At 38.2% G+C, this 20,970-nt stretch overlaps 2 protein-coding genes across 2 annotated transcripts; one reads left to right on the forward strand and one right to left on the reverse strand.

Moving 5' to 3' along the window:
- Window positions 1–94: 94 nt before the first annotated feature.
- LOC124289307 (N6-adenosine-methyltransferase non-catalytic subunit-like) lies at window positions 95–9,360 on the forward strand. The gene is made up of 10 exons (XM_046725916.1): window positions 95–266; window positions 2,195–2,271; window positions 2,871–2,970; window positions 3,869–3,934; window positions 4,295–4,382; window positions 5,967–6,057; window positions 6,509–6,647; window positions 7,146–7,238; window positions 7,543–7,659; window positions 8,550–9,360. Exons 1-10 carry the CDS (start codon window positions 201–203, stop codon window positions 9,078–9,080), a joined length of 1,368 nt encoding a protein of 455 aa, XP_046581872.1. The 5' UTR covers window positions 95–200; the 3' UTR covers window positions 9,081–9,360.
- Window positions 9,361–9,430: 70 nt separating this feature from the next.
- On the reverse strand, window positions 9,431–20,960 carry LOC124289306 (cytochrome b-c1 complex subunit 2, mitochondrial-like). The gene is made up of 14 exons (XM_046725915.1): window positions 20,816–20,960; window positions 18,735–18,809; window positions 18,079–18,228; window positions 17,615–17,679; window positions 17,237–17,293; window positions 16,560–16,684; window positions 15,524–15,621; window positions 14,936–15,089; window positions 14,373–14,436; window positions 11,867–12,005; window positions 11,454–11,534; window positions 11,070–11,143; window positions 10,558–10,711; window positions 9,431–9,705 (listed from the first exon to the last, which is right to left on the reverse strand). The coding sequence occupies exons 1-14, from the start codon at window positions 20,855–20,857 to the stop codon at window positions 9,616–9,618; spliced, it is 1,368 nt and encodes a 455-aa protein (XP_046581871.1). The 5' UTR covers window positions 20,858–20,960; the 3' UTR covers window positions 9,431–9,615.
- Between the last annotated feature and the right edge of the window lie 10 nt (window positions 20,961–20,970).

Here is a 20,970-nt window from a genome sequence, read left to right on the forward strand (position 1 = left end):
ATCAACATTTGTTTTCTAACCCTCCATGCATAACTGGTGTTTTTGTTAAGCAACTTAGCCGTTTAGTAGTAGTCACTAGACTGACGCCCAGTCAACGACAGCCACAAATTGGCTCTATTTCCGTTGGAGGGAAAAGCAGTAAAGTTTTTAGAAGAGTGGTGATAGGTTTAATATTGTTTCATTAGTATTTGGTTTCACAAATGGGTGATCGTTTGAAAGAATTGCGTGAGAAATCACTGAAGCGAAAGCAGCTTCTTGCACAAGCCGTAAGCATGAGGGTTTTAGTTTGTTTTGGTTGGAGTACTGGGCCTACTGGACATTGTTCTCAGAGACCATATGATTGGAGTATTTTTTGTTGTTTTCATGACAGTAAGACTAGATCGCTCATACTAAATAATCTTTATTGATGTCAGGCCCAGGGAGCATCTATGAACGTCCCCGGGAATAATATTGGATATAACAATAGTACCGGCACTAACACTAAAAAGGGTTCACAGTTTTTCTTTCATGTACTTTCATGAAAGTAGTTTTACTTTCATAGGGTGCAAGTATGTCGATGTACAGAGCTATCTCTTTTACTAAATAATGCTAACACAGTTTGAGGAAACTCCATACAGTAGTATTAAATCAAGTTTCCTTTTTGTCTACTGTGCATAAAGGTAAACAATTGCGTGCTGATGACATGGTAAATGAGAACTGATTGTAAGTGATAGCAGCCTTTGTCCTGTGGTAGTGTGTTGGCTAATAGAACTAACTCTTGACATAGCTTCCAGCTGGAAGGGAAAGTGAGTTCAATCCTCCACACCGCACAAATCGGGGAAAAAAAGTGCATTACTCTCGTAGAGTGTAACTTTAACTGGTGTTAAATTATTAAATGAAGACATGTGTCTAAATTATTTCCTCAAAATCCAATGTAGACATGTAAATTGGTTCTTTCTAATTTTTGGATAATAATATGATAGTAAAATTGTTAAAACATTACAATTATTATGTTTGATAAATTGGAAACATATTGGTAAATAGTACCATTATAGCTATGATTGTGTTGGAACTCACCAAAGCTGAAGAGTTAATGTAATCAGTCAAAGCTTTACCATTGTACAACTAGTTTTTTTCATAAATAATTAGTGCTAGTGTAACAAGTGATCAGCAAATGATGGTTTACATGCATAGCCAGTAGCCATTTTCTCCATTAAACTTGATAACAATTTACAGATTCTCCTCAAGTTACATTGAATGAATTTGTTCAAAGAGACAGTCAACCTGTACCCCATTCAGACCTCTGAGGACCCAAAAGGATATTCTAATGATCACATAGGTGTGCTTGATTGAAAATGGACTAAGGATAGAGTTAAGGGTAACCTACCCAAAGTAACACAACTAACCCTCAGGACGGAAGAACAGTTGTGAAGTTGTGCCTTGCAACCTTAGCCAATTATAGTAAATTTCATTGTATCTGGTGAGAATACTGGAACTCTTAGGCAGATTGAAAACATCTATCCCCTTTTGCAACCAATTTCCAAACAGACTGTTGTTGATCTAAGGAAGAGGATTTTATGGATGTCAACTTCTTTATTAAGAGGAACAGAGTATATACTTATTTTTTCATCAGATTTGTGGCAAGTTTTGGACCCAATTATTCTTCAAATCACAGACACCCCATACCATGTGCAGCAAGACCATAGTTTACTGGGCAGTCTACAGCTGTCAGGGATGGCTCTTGTTTTACTAATCTTGCATGCCTGCTAATTTTTAGAAGTAGTTATGTTAGTGTTAGGTAGGTTAACCCTTTTAGTCCTTGGGGTGGTGGGGTAGCCAAGTGGCTAAAGCGTTCGCTCGTCACGCCGAAGACCCGGGTTCGATTCCCCACATGGGTACAATGTGTGAAGCCCATTTCTGGTGTTCCCCGCCGTGATATTGCTGGAATATTGCTAAAAGCGGCGCGTAAAACCAAACTCACTCTCTCACTTTTAGTCTTTAGGGTAGTATGCCCCTAAACACCCTATAATAGTCCTTGTGGTTGTTAGAAAATCAAACACCTCTTTGTGATACATGTGGCAGGGTACCCTTTTGGATTAGTTGTTGGTTAGGTTTAGTTATATCACTTCTTTTAACAAACTATGTAACTTGATGTAAATCTTTACAATTTTCTGTTCAGTGATATGTTTTATTTTATGTGTGTATTGTATTTCAGTTGGGTGTCAGTTCTCCTGATGGATTAAAAACAGTACTCAAGACAGGAGATGGTCAAGAAGAGAAAAAGCCGTCGACGTATGTGTTTCATTCTGGGGACTAATACTGCAGATATGTGCCATGGTATACAAACTGTCAGTGTCAAGATCTTGAATCAGAATATTCAGAAGCCAGGGTATAGTCAAATGTGTTTCATTCCCATAATGTAAGCTTATGACTGTTACTAAGTATAGAGAGAAATCTTGCTGAAAATCATTTCAAAAGAACATTTGGGACACAGTGGACAGTTTTGGCACAGACTGTTATATTACGTAGTGTGACAGAAAACTTAAACGATGCAGGCCATGGATTTTTTTATCTCGGGTGAAATCCTTAAGTTTATTACCGGCAGCTGATAAATTTCCATAATCAGAAAGAAACTGGAGCTGATCACTAAACTTTAGACGAATTTTTTTCATGTAGGACACATTGATATACTGTGGTACTCTTTTAATTAGTACCAGATTTGATTTAAAAGTGTAAGTGTGTTGAAAGAATCAAGAATGACATGACAGTGAATATATAGTGTATACAAAACCTGTGAAGTATGGATGATGTGAATGAAAAACTAGCATCCTAATTTTCTGTACAAAAATATCACCAAGCAGCTCTTCATGATTGCAGTTTGTCTTTTTCAGAAGCAGCCAACCTGATTTCCCGGTTGTGAAGAAAAGAACAGAGGAGCAGCAGGCCGAGGAACCACATGTCTGGAGTGATCCCAACCAAAAACAGAAAGATGTCAGTATCATACCTACAGTCTTTAAGTCATAAATATGATAATAGCAGACTGATCTATTAAAGAAATAAATGAATATCCATAATCACAAGCATGTAAATGAACCCAATGGACGTCAAAAAAGTTGGTTTTTTTAATCAGAATCCACAAAGCATACTTCATATGTTTTTTACCCAATATACTGGTTCTCAGACAAATTATTACAATGTGTATCGTTTTAAAAGCGTATTGCATGATACTGGTAATACCATGCAGTCCTAGGATCAGTACAAGCTATTGGAACTATATAGTTTACCATAGGCTTTCGAATGTGAACAATCATTCTTCGTAACATGCTGTATAATGTATGAAATAATCAATTAATGAAAACATTAACAATGTTTACAATTAAGCCTGAAAGTCAACGGCTTCTTGCCATACCAAATGTTATAATTTGGGGGTGGAGGGCTGAATCCCCAATAATTTAGAACACTACATGATGAATAGAGGAGTGATGGTAGGTTTGCATGGTTTCACTCACTGCGTTCATCATACAGTGTATTTAGAGTCTTAGCGTTTTTAAGGTGGCCAAAGGGGGGCAATTATTAAAACTATAAACTTGTTAAATTTGTTGTACATAGGTAAAGATCAAGCTTACTTTAAATGAAAATGAAACTGTTTCATTGAAAACTTTGAAATAATGAATACAACTTCTAGACTGGTGTATGCTGTGAAAGAAACTAACATGCACCAAAAATAGGACAAGTGTAAATTTGTGACCTTAGTATTTACAAAGATTACTTATACAGATTGTCTGAAGATTGGTCACAGGGCTTTAGGGAGTGAAGGGACTGAATGTAGTCTGTACTGTGATGTTGCTTTTGTTTGTGAATTTAGGAATGTTATATTGTCTTGTTTTAGAATGATGGAGAAAAAGATGACTTTGATACTGAAGAGATGTATAGAGACTCTAGCACCTTCCTGAAGGTAAGTCACCAAGTCGTATATGAATGGAAAAACAGGATGGTTTATGTTATAAATGGATGTACTCAAAAGACATGGACACTTTAATTGTCTATGTCTAAGCATTTTTCAAAGCTAAAAAGATACAAAGATTAATGTTAATGATGGTGAGGTGAGGTGAAATTGGGTTTAACGTCGTGCTTGAGAATATTTCGCTCATATGACAAAAATTAATGTTAATGATGGTACAAATAGCTTCTGTAGCTTGGGGTCATGTTTGTATAGTCAGTACTTCATTTACTGCTAGGCATAATCTTTTCTTGACCTTTTCAACCATTTGAGACCGATTCTGTTTGTGGTAATATCTGATGATGCTGGTTTCAGGGGTTGCAGAGTGCCAATCCTCACAATGACTACTGCCAGAACTTTGTAGACACTGGTGAAAGACCCCAGAATTTCATTCGTGATGTTGGTAAGAGATGTTCCTGTTGGGTAGATAAGATCTCATGGTATCTCCTGCAGTGAGGAGGAGGTGGATACAGTATGTGTTGTGGATGTGTGTGTCATTGTTCTGTGGGGGCACAGGTGGTCAAGTTGCACAAGGTACTACAATTTGCTGTGCACCTGTGTAGATCTGCGTTAGAATTGGTCTTCAGTAACCCATGCTTGTCGTAAGAGGCAACTAACAGGATCAGGTGGTCAGGCTTGCTGACTTGGTGGACACATGTCATTGTATCCCAATTGTGTAGATGATGTTGATCACTGCATTGTCTGGTCCAGACTTGGTTATTACAGACTTCCGCCATATAGCTGGAATATTGCTGAGTTCGGCCAACAATTTGCTGTGCAGAGTTGTATCAGCTGGACATGCCGGAAGCCTGTTATCATGGAGAGAATCCTGGTTCACCCTATCTTGTCATGCATGTGTTTCACCATAGTGATTAATGTCCAAGACCTGCGTCAGGCTTTTCTACCACATATACTGTGACTCTATAAACTGAATACTGTGAGAACTGTTGTTAAACCCAACTTACTAACAACTTGGGTGCATTTTATGTCGCTTCTTTGCATTAATAAAAATATGTTTTTCTATATTTTATTAAATAAGTAGCAAAAACAAATGAAATTGAGAAGCATATCTCTATAACTAGCTCATCTGAATGTTCTGACAGTAATGATAATGTGATTATGTAATTGATGATTGTTCAGGTGAGCACACAAACTAAAGTACTGTCGGAAATAGAAAAAAACTGTATTTTCTCATTTATCTCTACAATTTATGTAGTTGATATGTGCAAGTGTGAAATATCTCTTAAACTAAGTTCGGCCTAACAACAGTCTCAGTGGTAGGGACATAGGAAACGTAGAACAAGGACTTTACTAAGAGAGATGAGTGCAGAAATGAGCAATGCAGTTTTTGTCGAAGTCCAAAACGATTTATTTGGAACAGACCATGGCTTTATGCAAATTAGTGTGCGACGATATTGTATTATAAAGGACACTTTTAAATGCCCAATTTGAAATTAGACGTAGCTTCATTATAAACGATAGCTGACGTAAAAAATAATAACTTTCATGCTGAAACTATTAAGGATGTAGCTACTATGGAGTCTCACTGTCACTATGACAGCCTCCGTGGTGTAGTGGTTAGAGCGTCCGCCCGGAGAGCGGAAGGTCGCGGGTTCAATCCCTGACCGCGTCATACCCAAAAACGTTAAAATATGGTACTTGTTGGTCCCTGCCTGGCTCTCGGCATTAATGGGTACAACAAGGACTGGTCAGCTTGGAGTCAGTATAATGTGTCTGAGTGGGGTATTCATGCTTCACTGCGGCATGGTATCTCAGTGGGCTATCACTATAAAACCAGCTTAAGTCTGGGCTAGTACAAGCAGCCGCACATACACATACACACGCATGCACGTCATCATATGAGTGAAATATTCTCAAGCACGACGTTAAACCCAATTCCACCACCACAGTTTCTGAATGGCAATGGCACTATCACCTCAAGCATCAGCAGCACAGAGTTAAAGATTCTTTTGTTATTTCACTGTAGGTCTAGCCAACAGGTTTGAAGAGTACCCCAAACTGCGAGAACTCATTCGACTGAAGGATGAACTCATATCCAAAACCAGTTCTCCTCCCATGTAAGTCACAATAGCTGTTCTTATCACAGTATGGCATGTTCCACACATTACAAAACCTAAATCTAACATACATTTGGAAATAACACCATTCTGATTGGTCAATCAGAGGTATTAAATGACAACAATCACCCCTGAATCTTCTGATTTGATGACCACCACACCACTGAAGCTGATATATGTTTGACCTGTCTGTGTTAGAATTGGTCTTCAGCAACACGTGCTTGTCGGCATCAGGTGGTCAGGCTCGCCGACTTGGTTGACACGTCATCATATCCCAGTTGTGTAGATCAATGCTCATGATGTTGATCACTGGGTTGTCTGGTTCAGATTTGATTATTTACGGACTGTTACCATATAGCTGGAATAGCATTAAAAAAACAAACCAAAGATGTATTTATTGAGTCATTGCACATTTCAGCTTTCACTATTTTGGAGTTGATTATTTTCTCAGGTACTACAACTGTGACCTGGAGACATTTGATCTTCGAGAGCTTCAGTGCAAGTTTGATGTGATCCTGGTTGAACCCCCTCTGGTGGAGTACCAGAGAACTAAAGGGGTTGTGTTTGATCGGTACTGGAACTGGGATGAGGTATGTTTGGTCGAACCATCTTCCACAAAGGCGATAGTATTACTGCCAATTTCGGTCTATGCTAGCTTACTATGTATGTCAACAAAATTATAATTCTGGAAGTAGTTTGACTTTAATAGTTCCATGACCAAATTATGCCATTTATTCTACAATCAGAAGAAAATTATTAAAATTTAATCATAACTTGATAACTTAATTTGTAAATATTGACATCAGGTTAAATGAAGAAGAGCTTACTGAAATACAAATACATTTGACAACTTTGTACTCCATTTTTCAAAATGGAAGGAATGATGCTCCTGCATTTCAATGTTCATCTGATTATTACAGTAGTGCTAATGATAGCAATACATTTTGAGGACGGTTTACCTCTGAGCTTCTAAGCAAGCCTTTGGAAATCCTGGAATAATGTCTTCAGTTATAGTTGCCAGGCACAGAAAACACTGGTAACGACGTATGTTGTATAGACCTGGTTCATTAGATTTGATGCTGCTTCAGATTGAACGCTTGGATGTTCCTGCAATAGCTGCCCAGAGGTCCTTCTTGTGGATCTGGTGTGGCAATGCTGAGGGCCTAGAGAGAGGCAGACAGGTGGGGATACTCCTACATTGCAAAGCACAGGATATCACTATCATATACAGCAGTAATGAAGTTCATGCATATAGATTAAGGACTATTCTTAAATCTGAGTTTACATATTTTTTGGGATAAATTCCTATAGACATGCATGTTTCTTCAAACTATTTCTGAGCATGTGTGCAGAATTTAATTTTGTCTTGCAGCTGAATGTTTGGTATACAGGCTTTTCATTTGTCAGAAATTAGTAACCCTTCTAGGAGACAGGTTCAGACTAAGATAGTTTGATATTTACAAGAGTGAATTTGCATTATTTCAGTGTCTGAAGAGATGGGGCTTCAGGAGATGTGAAGATATTTGTTGGATCAAGACTAATATTAAGAATCCAGGACACAACAAAAATCTGGAACCCAATGCTATCTTCCAGAGAACAAAGGTGAGACTTTAGCATGGGCAATATGTTCAAATTGATTGAGCAATGTGAAGAATATAATGAGCATACACCTAAAATGAAGCTGTCAAAGATATGTATGGATCAAGTGGTCAAAACTATCATCTTACTTGTTCTGAAGAAGAGCATCATTTACAAACTGTCCATTAAAAGTTTAAAGGGGACTATGCTCCATCTAAATAGGCAGTCCAAGCAAAATCAAAATGTAAAGTAATTTAGCAGTTAATGAGTAACTCTGTAAGCCAGAGATAATGTTTCACACATATGGCACTCACTACACCATTTACACCAGGACTGAAAATGTGCAGGCTATAGACACCATAATTAAAGAGATGCTGTGCTCCAAACAGATTTTATCGAGAGGCACAACCATCTGAAGTTTCAAAGTAATACCTATGTGCATTTATTACCCATATGGTAAAACATAACAAGTGTCATACATCATATGTGCACATATCACTTTTGCCGAGCAACCATTGTTTCTGTGTTTCGTCGTCTGTGATGTCATTACACAATTGAACATGACATCAATGAAGTGGGCCCTCACACTTGCTTACCATGTTTTACTGCACAAATGTACATGAATAAAATGGATAAAGAAATTATTACACTCGAGCAAGTGTGTCATGACTTATACAAAACTCGTGCAAAAATTTCACACTCGTTTCAATAAGTCGTATGACACACTTGCTCTTATAATAATCTCAAAATACCATCTGGGTACCTATGTCAGTATTAGAACCTGTCTGTACCGTTTAGTTGTAGAGAATTGGTTTTAATCTAATTTTTGAGTTGAACTATCCCAGCTGCAGTCCAGCTTTCAGGAATCTAGCGAAGAGTGTTCACAGTGTGCTTATCTGTATGTTAATGTGCAGGAACACTGTCTGATGGGGATCAAGGGTACAGTGAAGAGAAGCACAGATGGAGACTTCATCCATGCCAACGTTGACATAGACCTCATTATTGAAGAGGAGCCTGCTTATGGTTGTAAGGACAAGCCTGTGGAAATATTCCATATCATTGAACACTTCTGTCTTGGGAGGAGAAGAATCCATTTGTTTGCCAGAGACAGTACCATCAGACCAGGCTGGCTGTCTATTGGTTCGGAAGTCACAAGCAGTAACTTTGACCCGGAGGTTTATGCCAGATTGTTTCCTGATGAGTCTCATCATGTGACGGGATGTACAGAGGAGATTGAGAGACTTCGACCAAAGTCCCCTCAGCCCAAAAATAAAAATAATAATTCAGATCGGGGTGGAAAGGGTCAAGGGAGAGGTTCAAACAACCGTGGTGGGCAACAAAGGGGAGGTCACTCTAATCGCAACATGAGAGGGGGACATCCAGGCCGGGGCAACATGAGAAGGGGTATGGGACGGGGTGGGTTCAAACCCAGGAATGCACGATAGTAGATCACTTTGAAGGTGCATGTTTGTAAATAGGGCCTTATGTTCCAATTTTTAAATAAACTGACAGCATTTCCAGATTGGTATTTGGGGAATTTTTCTCATTATTATTGAAAGGGAGTCCGGTCACTGTAAATATATTTTTCTACTTTTACACAAAAAAAACAATGCTTTGCAGAAAGATTCTATGTTGCCAGCTAAAAAACTAAGCAAAGAAAGATATGTGTATACAGATTGTAAATGTTGTCATTCCATTACATGTATATAAATCATTGTCATCAGACTTGTTTGTAATTTACTTGGGCTTCAATGGATGTTTATCTGATGTGAAAGATTTAAACACCAACAAGACACACTTTCATAAACATTTATTCACTTGTGTTTCACTATTTTACACAGTTGAACGTCTTCAAATAATGTCCAAAGACTCCATAAATAACAATGCAGTTGGATGGTAACTGTCTGAATGGAGGACTCGGGGAGATGTCTGACCCCGATCACAATACACTTTAACACACATGTCCTAAGGTCCACAGAGTTACTTGTACAGCTCATCCAGGTAGGGAGTTCCAGAGAGATCTCCAACTGCAGCCATGGAGGGCTTGCCGTTGATCATCCTCTTGGCAACCTGTTGAACACAAGGCAAACACTGAATTTGCTAATCACACCTGATGTGTTCCAGGCAACTGACTATACAGGGTCTGTAATAAGATGTCCATCAGTCAGCAATATTTCAGCTGTATCTGTCAACCTGTGAAACATGGATCTGAGCCAGGCACTCATGAATATTACCAAGATCATGAGCAATAGCCACACCATTTGCGTAAAGGACATGAAAATGGACATGTTACAGTGTCTGACCACTGCTGTTAGTCTTCACTTATTACAAGTATTGACAACAAGTAAGGACCTAGTTGGAGCCAATGTTGACATTGGCAAAGAACTCTTATTCACAAATGCTCAGTCCATTTTTTTTTGTAACTATTCCATCAGTTACGCATCAAAAACGGCCAGTCCAAATTTGTCAGGTCTTTAGTCTAAAGCATTAAGGTAATGTTTCTACCTGCAGTAACGCTCTCTAGTATTGTCTTTGCAATTGATTCTCTGAGTGACTGACTATATTGATCAAAGCTACATAAGTTATTTACGATTAACTAGTGTTGGAAAACCAAATCCACTATCGATTATCGGAGGACTTGTGGAGAATGATTATCGATTATAATCGAAATATATACATTTTTAATGTAATCACCAATTTCTTGAATATTCATCAAATTAAATGGTTAGTATACTTAATTCAAGGGTGCTATACAAAAACAACAAAATTCAAAATTAATCAAAAATATTTTTTGTACAATCGATAATCATTATTAATCCTTCTTTCACTCGATTTTTTATTTTTCCGATCATCGAACACCACTACGATTAACCACTAGAAAAGTCAAGGACAATCGTACATCACTTTGAATGGCATACTCACATTAACTACATCGGCCGTGGTGATAGAGTCGATCATCCTGGCGACCTCCTCTACTGGTATGATTTGTTGGTGACCAAGAGCCTGTTCAGCCAGATCCACCATGACTCCGGCCTGGCTTTCCACGGCCATCAACACGTTGGCCTTCAGTTGGATTCTGTCGCGTACAGTTTTCATGTTAAATAGCATCACAATTTCAGTGAAACATATATGTCATGTGACTTCTGAGGGATCTGAATTGTAACGTACCCAACAAATGCAAATGTCACATGTGGCATAAGACTGACCCAAATCCATGCCTCCTTGTTATTTCCACTATTTCGTGGGTCTAGACATATATAATGACATTTAAGTACACAGCAAGGACAGAACTATCAGGTAACTCAATAAGGCAATAACTGTCGTGTTTTCCTTCAACAGTTATAAATCATCCATACAATCTTTTCAACATTTTGAAATATTCAAGACACATTTGCTCCAATCAAAACACAGTTTAAAAATGACCAGTAACTTACTTGGCTCTGGCAACTTCCTGATCTGTGACTCCTTTGGTGACCGAGGCAAACTGGTTGAATGCCGCTCTCAATACCTGGAATACGTATTAATAACAGTCTCACGTGTCTTCATATGCATTGCCAACAATTTTGAACACTGTAGGTGTATCCAAAACACCAACAGAATATCATATGGTAAAATCAATATTCACATGATTCTTGGCCCCTTTTCTGTTCCAATACTGAGCAAATACTGAATGGTGATACTACTGATTACATATATGAAAATCACAAATTTCAGCATGCCAAAATATACACAAAACATCAAGTGACCAAAAGAACTTTGTAATAATCAGGTGAGACTTGAAGAGTTACTAGTCCTATGAACATGCAACAAGACCATACCTGTCCAATTTCATTTGGTTGAGCTACAGCAGAGAATCCAAACAGCCCACCATCTGTGTAGTTGGCATTTATGCAGGAAACCTGTCCGAAAAAAAGTAATAAATAGAGAATTTCATCAGTGAGTGAGCTAACGAAAAGAAGCCATTGGTAACAATACAAAGGTAAGATATGCTATGAGAAGTAAAATCTTCAGTAAATGGGTCTACGTTTGGTGATCATTGTAAACTGTACAACTGAAAAAGGACAATTTGGTTACAAGACAGTCAAGAACATATTACTGGTAGGATAGTTTATGAGAACTTTTAGCTCACTTGACCGAAGGCGACAGTGGTACAATTTTTATCCAAACAAAAAATGACTTCAATTTTGATCAAAAGTTATTATTTCATGTATTGATGACACCAACAACTCACAGCGAAAGGTTGAGAGCAGGCCCCAGACACCGCCTGTCCCAGTTTGGACACTGTGGTGTTAGGGCTGTACTTTACGTATGGGCCAATGCCCATGATGTTCTGAAGCACACCCACAGGCAGCAACTCCTTGGCAGCAAGGCTGCAAGTACCAAAAACCACACATATTGAATGTATGTGTACATATATACTTTTCTAGTAACCCCATTATGACTGAAATCTGTAGATCTACAACTGACAAGAACAACCTCCAACACTGACCAGATTCCAAGATTTGGATATTACCTTAACAAGCTAACTTATTTAAAGGGCCATGATTTGAAATTAAGCAATCATACACTACAGGAAACATTTTGATACTTTGTTCAAATAACAACTTTCAATCACATCAGCCTTCTGATATTGAACATCATATGAAACCTTGCAATTTGCGAAGAAAAAGAGACAATAAAGGACTGTTCATAATTATGATGATTTTAAGGGCATTAGGCAGTTGATAAGAAATTTTTGACAATACCATTTTCATTGCCTCATAATCAATCGAAAACAGAGCCAAATATAATCTGCATTGTAGTGAGTGAATATGGTTTAACACCACTTTTAGCAATACTCCAGCAATATCACGGCAGGGAACACCAAAAATGGGCTTCACACATTTTACCCACGTGGGGAATAGAACCCGGGTCTTCTGCATGACGCTTGAACACTTTAACCACTAGGCTACCCCATCACTCCCCTCCCTGCTTTGTAGAAAAGCAGGAGTTAGTGTGGCTTATGCCTCGTTTCTTAATAAATCAGTATAACGGTGAGAATTCATATATTTGTACAAAGAGAAAATCAAAACACAGGCCATTAGAATGATATGCTAACATTTTGAACACTCTCAACCCCTTTCCAATATAGAGAGGTGAATATAGTGATCAAGAATGCCACTTGTCATGATGTCCTTCTCGTTTACACATGGGAGCAATACATCTTAATCATTACAGAACACAGCTTATATACGCCACGTAAGGGAAGTTTACAGGTCAGTTAACATTAGCATCTCCAAACACTCTATATACCATGCAATAGTCAAAATTTTCACCCAAGCAACAACAATATTACAATCATGCAACAACAAACAGAACTAAAAGACATCCTACCCTCTCGTTCCCTGTTTTCTAGGCCGGCAGCTTTCACACAAATAAGCATTTATTGTTATTAGTTATATTTCTATTTCAAGTTTTATCCAAAGAGGACGTCCTGTAATACTGGTGTTTAAATTGGTCCTTAGTAACCTATGCTTGCTGTACATGGCAACGGAATGGATGACAAAATGGTTTTCATGGCGCCAATCAACCATTTTGCAAATCATGGAACGAGTCATTGACAAATAAACAACACATGTCAATAGCAGGTATGGGATCCACAAGATGCAATGACATACTGAAACCTAGGATCCATGCATACAATAAGCTTAGGTATTTAAACCAAATGTGACCCGACATAAGAGTTTTCTGTTAAATGCATGATTTGATCCTTAGCAAAGTGTGAGTAGTATATGTACAGGAAGAAGTGATACAGAAGCAGCTCTACAGCGTTAGTTAGAGAGTGAAACTTATCATTCATATTCCGAATATCTTTGTCTCGGCAATCATACAGACTGATATTCAAGGTTTAAGCTGGAAAAACCTGTTTAACCTAAAGCAGTTCACTGTCAACAGTTTCATTCACCATGCAGCAGACATGCATTTCCTTGCATCAAAAACATTGAAGGTGACATGGAGATTGATATGACCACGATCACAAAAGGAGTCATCACTAAACAGTCAAGTTATTGTGTAACGATATAGTCCTTTGCAGTGATGTCTTATCATGTCTATAGAATCGTTAGTGAAGCATGATAACAAAAGAACATTTAAGGGATTGTTGAACACAACTGAGTGACATAAACAACCCAAGAGAAGACTGTTTTCACGGATTAGTTATGCATCCTCGATAATCTCCAGGGTATAGGTTACGATCACTCTCCACTATACCCTGGATGCATCCGCAGCTTGGCCCGATGATTTTATTACCTCCCTTAGCTGGCTTTTTATCCAATCAGGTGTCTACGCTGGGAAGTTGAGCGAACCAATCACAACTCACTTTCGCTTCTTAAATTATCTAACCGTTTAAACTTGGCAACACAATTGATGCAGAGGTACTCTGAAAGAGGTAGAAGGAGATCTTTTATATAATTTTTGAAAGTTTCAGATCTGTCAATTTGTCTGTATTATTTCCTAAAAATCTGAGTGGCACTGCATACAAACCTTCACGACTGCGACCGCTATCTTTGTTGACACTGGCAAGCTCGGATGTAACGGCGGCTTAGCTGATTGGCTACTGTGAGAATGCGGAGCCAGCAGAGGGAGGTAATATAATTATCGGGCCAAGCCGTGGATGCATCCAGGGTATAGTGGAGAGTGATCGTAACGTATACCCTGGAGATTATCGAGGATGTTAGTTATGGAGTAGAGTCACTAACCTTGGTCCTTCAACTGCCACTGCAGCATATGTCAGAGGATTGCTGTTGGCCACACGGAGTTCCCCTGTAACAAGAGTGAGTGAGTGAGTGACGTTTATAGCCGATTATAGCAATATTCCAGCAATATGATGGCGGGGGACACCAGGCTTCACACATTGTACCCATGTGGGGAATCGAACCCAGGTCTTTGGTGTGGGAAGCGAACGCTTTAACGAAAGTTATTGTACTGTTCATCATCAGATCTAATCCACTTGCATATTTATAATAACCTACACAATGTATTGCATTCATTTGGTTTTCAATAATCCCCGCTTGATGATGCTTGTCTTTTGAGGAAAATACAGATTGGGAGCCAGGCTCAGTTACTTGGCTCAATCATATTGAGACAACATGGGAGGCTTCTCATATCAATCACTGGTATGTCTGGTTCAAACTCAAATGTTTAAAGGCTGTCATCATATAGCTAGATTAGTCAGCCATTTTAAACAATGGAAATTATTGATCATCCCTGTCTATTACGAAAACTCAACACATCACAAAAGTACTCCCTATTTCTAGCATACCTCCTCCATAATACCTAGCCGGTTCTGAAGCGGCACCAGCAGAGCTGAATGGGGTGAACTTCTTGGCTAGGTTGACGAGAACATCATGGTCGACCCCAGCACCGATCAGTGCCATCCTCTCACCAGTGTAGTAGTTCTTGATGTAATGAAGCAGCTGCGAGAAAGAAGATAGAGGCAAGATGATTACACTTTCCCAATACTCTAAGTGGAGTGTCCATCGACCATAACCTGTTACTACAAGACCTTCAGAGTGTTTGATGCTCATTTTGGAAACATGTATTGGAGAGGTTTTTTTGCAATGTACATAGCTGCAGGTGACATGATCAATGTTTATGATCTATTACAATTTTTAGGACACTGACCAATTTCCATCTATAAGGTCCTCAAGGTATTTTTTTAAGTCAGAAAGGAGGTTTTGCTTTTGGAGGTTCATTATACAAATCAAATTTGATCCTTGTCTGTCCACATGGCTCAATGAAAAATGAAAATCCTCCCTTTTCACTACAGGAACATATCCCCCAAGATATTCAGGATACAAATCATTTTAGATAAGTGTGCATTTTACCTGCATGCTTGATGTATACTAACCTGTTCTGGGCTGTACTTGCCAACCATGAACTCAGGAGCATAGACAGACCGTCCCAAGGTGTTCCTGAATGCTGCCTGGTGGAGCAGCTCAAACAGTTCTAGAAATTATACATTGTACATTCAATTAACTGGTACACATACTTCATTACCAGTTTAAAAATGCATACAATTAATTTTATCACAGAGTTTTGGGCCTACTGCAAGAACGCATTCTGAGAGTAATCCACCTTAATTAATATTGTTATAGGTGGAATATTGCTACATGATGATTCAGAAATACTCAACAATAACTTTGAACATCATGTATACGCAAAAACCATTAAATATTTAGTATTCCTATAATTAAACTTGAGTAGCATACATCATGTAGTTTTAAGGTGGTTGGCTTGTTGTTTAACACCACACTAAGCAATATTCCAGCTATATGGATCAGACAATCCAGTGATCAACAGCATGAACATCAATCTATGTGAATGAAAACAGTCGCCTCTTACCACAAGTATGGGTTACTGAAGACCAATTCTAACCCGGGTCGATGCAGTTTTATCACACAGACAATTAAATATACTATTCATACTTTGCTAAGGATCAAATCATGGATTCAACAGAAAACTATGATGTGGGGTCCAATTTGGTTTAAATATCTAAGCTTATTGTAAGCATGGATCCTAGGTTTCAACATGTAATTTCATCTTGTGGATCCCATACCTGCTATTGACAGGTGTTGTGTACTTGTCAATGACTCATTCCGTGATATGCAAAATGGTTGATTGGTGCCATGAAAACCATTTTTATGGTTACTGATGTATCAAGTGCATAAGGTTAGATTAAAGTGGCTGTTTGCCTAAAGAGGGATTAACATATCATTAATTATCCAGTTTTAAATGGATACAATTTCAAAATATAAATCTATGTTTCAGAAAAGATGTGAATTTTGGTGATCCTTAGCAAAGTGTGAGTAGTATATGTCAGCTCCAGCAGCTCCCACATCTTCCCTGTCATTGATGATGACAAGTCTGGTAATGAGTGTACTTACTGACTTGTGGTTGGGCATCCAAGATGGCCAGATCCAAGTCAAGTCTGGACTGAAGATCAGCCAACTCCCATGGCTTAAAGGAAGGGCTGGTTGTGACGTCACGTAAAAAGTCAACAACTTCATCTCTGGAGAGAAACAATGTTTCAACTTATTTTTAAAGTATAGGAAAACATTCCTCTTATATTTAGTGATACCACACATAACACAGATATGATAACAATACTTCTTCACATCTAAAATTTTATTGACTTTGTATTGCCACTAATGCCAGATTACATATGTAATGGGTTTTCTTTGGATAAAATACTGAAAACCTATGCACGATTCAAATACTGTAACCAGCATGTGACTGCTGGGTCTTGTGTTGATAAGTCAAGGATCATAACGGATGTCAGAGTCCATGGATCAAAATGAAAATCAATAAAACAATGGACAACTATTACATATGTACTGAATTATGCTAGTCAATCCGTACAACACAATATACTTTTACAAGTGATGTGAGGATGTGTAATCTTGAAAACTTTGATCTAAGTCCCAATCTGGGATTGGAACCTGAGACTCCTAACACATACTGACCAAAGGGCACAACTCCATACAACACATTGACATCCTGGAGACAGCTGGGGCACAACCCCAAACACACATGCACACAATAGGATGAAAGTTGGACTCACACATTGTCTCTGGTGCAGTCTGAACTGTAAGACATGTACTCTCTTGAAGTAGTGCACCTGAAATATTTGTGTAATAAAGTGTAAAAACTGAATTGTATCAAAAAACAAAGTGAAATGAAAAAGACTACATCAAATGATGACAATCATGTTACTGATTCGAAGATGTGATGTTATTATGACATAATACCCCAAAATAGCACACCTTTTACCATGTTTACCATGCCATTACCTATCGACTGTAACAGGATTGGTCATGATTACATATTTCCATCAATCAAATGTTTCTGCAATCTTAATTTGGCTTCAAATCTCATTACCAAAATCTCACTTGAGCCGTTCTGATTATACTGATGCTATGACAATGATAATTAGACTTACTGTAAGTTTCCTCCAACCTGTTGAATGCTTCTAGTTATTTTAAACTGTGATGCTTTTTGTGTGCTCTGCAAAGGAAATTATACCAAACTGTAGGTATGCAACAGTGTTTACAGACATAAGAAAGTTCAACACCCTCTAACTCTAACTAAAGGCTAGGTAACCCTAATTATAATCTTCAGTTGGAATTTTATAATGTTTATCAAAGCAAATCTCCAGTGAAAAGTACTGCCCTGCAATATTTTTGTTGTTGAAACAGTTAACAAGAGGATTATGAAAACAAAACATCAAATTCATTCATTAAAGAGGCATGAAGTCCTAGAAGATTTCCACTTTGGTAATTGAAAAATAGGAAGCTGTAAAAATCTAATCTTTCGTACAATCAAGATTGTGGTCCTTAACATGATCAAGCTGAATTAAATCACTGCTGAGCATTGGAATGAAAACAGGGAAGTCAGTCTACATACCAGGCCTGCAGCAACTCTGAGACAATGAGTCACGCCAAGGTTATCTCCGGATTCAAATCTAGATCCAGCATTCACTACAACAGCCACACTAGAAAGTGGAGAGTAGTTCTCAAGGGAGGCAACTATCATACCATTGGGCAACTTGGTCAGCTGAAATTGAATTATTACATTTCCACTGGGTTAAGCTGTAACTGGGCATTTCACTAATTTTCAGTTTGGATATATACATGATGTAGAAACTGAAAGGTAACACTATATCAATATATTACTTACTGATAACATAAACATCAAGAAGAGTCTGAAAAATATCTCTGGTAAATGATTTTCAAAGATATGTAATTTGTAGTGAAGCATAATGGGAATCGATCTCTAAACTTCCTAATTGCTTGTAACCTGCAGAGCGAGTTATGGCGATAGAGCTTTTGCCAAACCTTGGATTCAGGCACTATACAAATTTTAACATTATTATTATAATTGCAGAGATCGATGCTCATGATGTCAGTCAGTGGATTGTCTGGTCCAGTTTCATTATTTACATACTGCTTCATATAGCTGAAGCATTGCCGAGTGTGGCGTTAAACAACAAACAAACAATTGATCCCAAATACTTTTGAAGTTCATCATTCTATTCATTCCTGCAAGGAGAGATTGCTCACCTTTGGTGCTTGCTTGGGCAGACTGACCCCTGCTTCAGACTGTGCTGTGGCTGCCTGGCTTGACATCAGCCGACCCTAGACGAAATTTTACAGTGGTATGAAGAACTATGTACCATAGCAAAGAAATAATACTAAAGTAAAAACTAACATTCATACTCATAGTTGCTTTCAGTTTCATGCATAGATATCATAATTTCTTACTTTTACATAAAAAGGTCCAGGTTAGAAATACAAATCAGGCAATCAATCTATTTCAACTAATATAATAGTATGTGTATCCATGAGGTTAAAACAACCTTGAAACAAAATTGGGGATTATTAACTCATTATGTTATATCGTGTGTAGGGTTCAGAGATCAGACAAATTTGCATGACTTGCATTGTTGTAAGATGACAGGTTGCATCAAGCATGCCAAGTGAGTGAATGAATAATGACATACTTAGTGGGTCAGTCTTGACATTTTCAATCATGGGGAGTTGAGCACTATATCAGGTGCATGTTTTTTGTTTTATTTCAATCATTGCTGCATAGATGAATAAGAAATCTCTTTCTTTTTCTTTAAAGCTAAGCTTGGCTAACATGATATTATAGGTAAACAGGTGATCTCACACAAAAATAGTGCTTGTTTACTAAGTCATCACCACTTGATTGTTTTGCTTAGTGGACATGCTCATACTCCATTTTCTCCGTGAAACTCCCAAACTGATAAATATGTACTGAGTTTCCTCAAACTGCATTGGACCCGTGAAGATCCGGGTTAAAATTGATCTTCAGTAACCCATGCTTGTCTGTAAAACCATTTCCAGACCATTGCCATATAGCTGGAATATTGCTGAGTGTGGCATAAATCTGAACTCACTCACTCATTCAAACTGCATTGGATTTATTGGCTGATACATACACAAGCTTACAACTAACCCTAAGGATTGTGTAGGGGTGCCTGACCGTACAGTGTTCACGAATAGCGTCTGACCCTCTGACAAATCCGGCAGATTCAGCAAAGGTCTGATAGAACTGTACAACCCGCCGGCCCCAGTGTCTGACTGTATATTTTACGATGACTTTATCTGAAGTTGTTTTATATGTGACATGTGACACTTGTTTGCTGTTTATAAATCTTATGTTTGTTAATAATTTCAATGTCAATTATAAGAAAGGCTAAATCTGAAATGTATGTTTAATTTTATTCTTTGGGTCCTGTGAATTTTCAATGGGTCAGACACACATCTGAAGCTTACAGGACCCAATGTCCTGTTACTTTGAAACACTATTTGTGAACACTGCTAAGTAACATGAAGGGATGTTAATTGGAAAGGGGTACCTAACCCTCATGATATGAAAGGGGATCAAAGGATGGTAAGAGTTCCGCCCGTAACCCCCGTTTGAAATGTATTCAATTTATTAGGATTATTTCGAGGGTTAGGTTTGGGGTTAGATTCTAGGGTTAGGTGAGGCTTAGGGTTTAGGGCGGAAATCTTTCCCAAAGGATAGTTAGGTGCATACCTAATACAAATTCAGCTAACCCTAATGGTCGTAGAGGCATGCAAGATCTGTGAACAAGGACCTGTTACTGATTTCGTTCGTTAGCATTTTTTATCTAACAATCCAAGGGCAACGGATTGCAGAAACTCTACACTAACCACAACATAACTAACGCTGAGGAGGAGGCAAGAGACATCAGTGAAGGGATAGTGAAGGGATACTAAAGATTTGTCTGGAGCTATATCTTGTTCTTGTAACATGTATACACTGGGGGCGAATGGAACCTATAATCAAGAGATTCCCACAAATAACGCATGTCATTGATAAAGGTGACAAATACCAGCGATCAAGAATGTCATGAACATGTGAATATTTCAAAAACACACATTTTATCAAAATAAACTTTTCTCTTTCATAACCAAAAGGACACGATGACACTTGTCTTCCTTCAAATTTCGACGGGACATTTCAAGCTGACAACACGTTCGATTATCAGCAGTATTCACGTGGAGACGAGGAATATTTGAGAGTGTTTGCGGTGAAATCTAAAATGAATATATACACAAATCTAATATAAGTGAGTGTCGTTTATCGATACCTTCAGGGTCCCCATAAACCTCCTTGATGCTCGAGTTGCCATGGTCTTAACTTGCCCTTGACTTGCCCCAAGTTCGGAGCTCCGGCAAATGGCGGTTGTCACGTGATCTTTTTGACGTTTATCTCCCTTGGAATATAGAGTTACCTGTCCCTGTC

This window comes from Haliotis rubra, unplaced genomic scaffold, assembly GCF_003918875.1.
Source record: "Haliotis rubra isolate DU_JTF1 unplaced genomic scaffold, ASM391887v1 Scf44, whole genome shotgun sequence".
NCBI lineage: Eukaryota > Metazoa > Mollusca > Gastropoda > Lepetellida > Haliotidae > Haliotis > Haliotis rubra.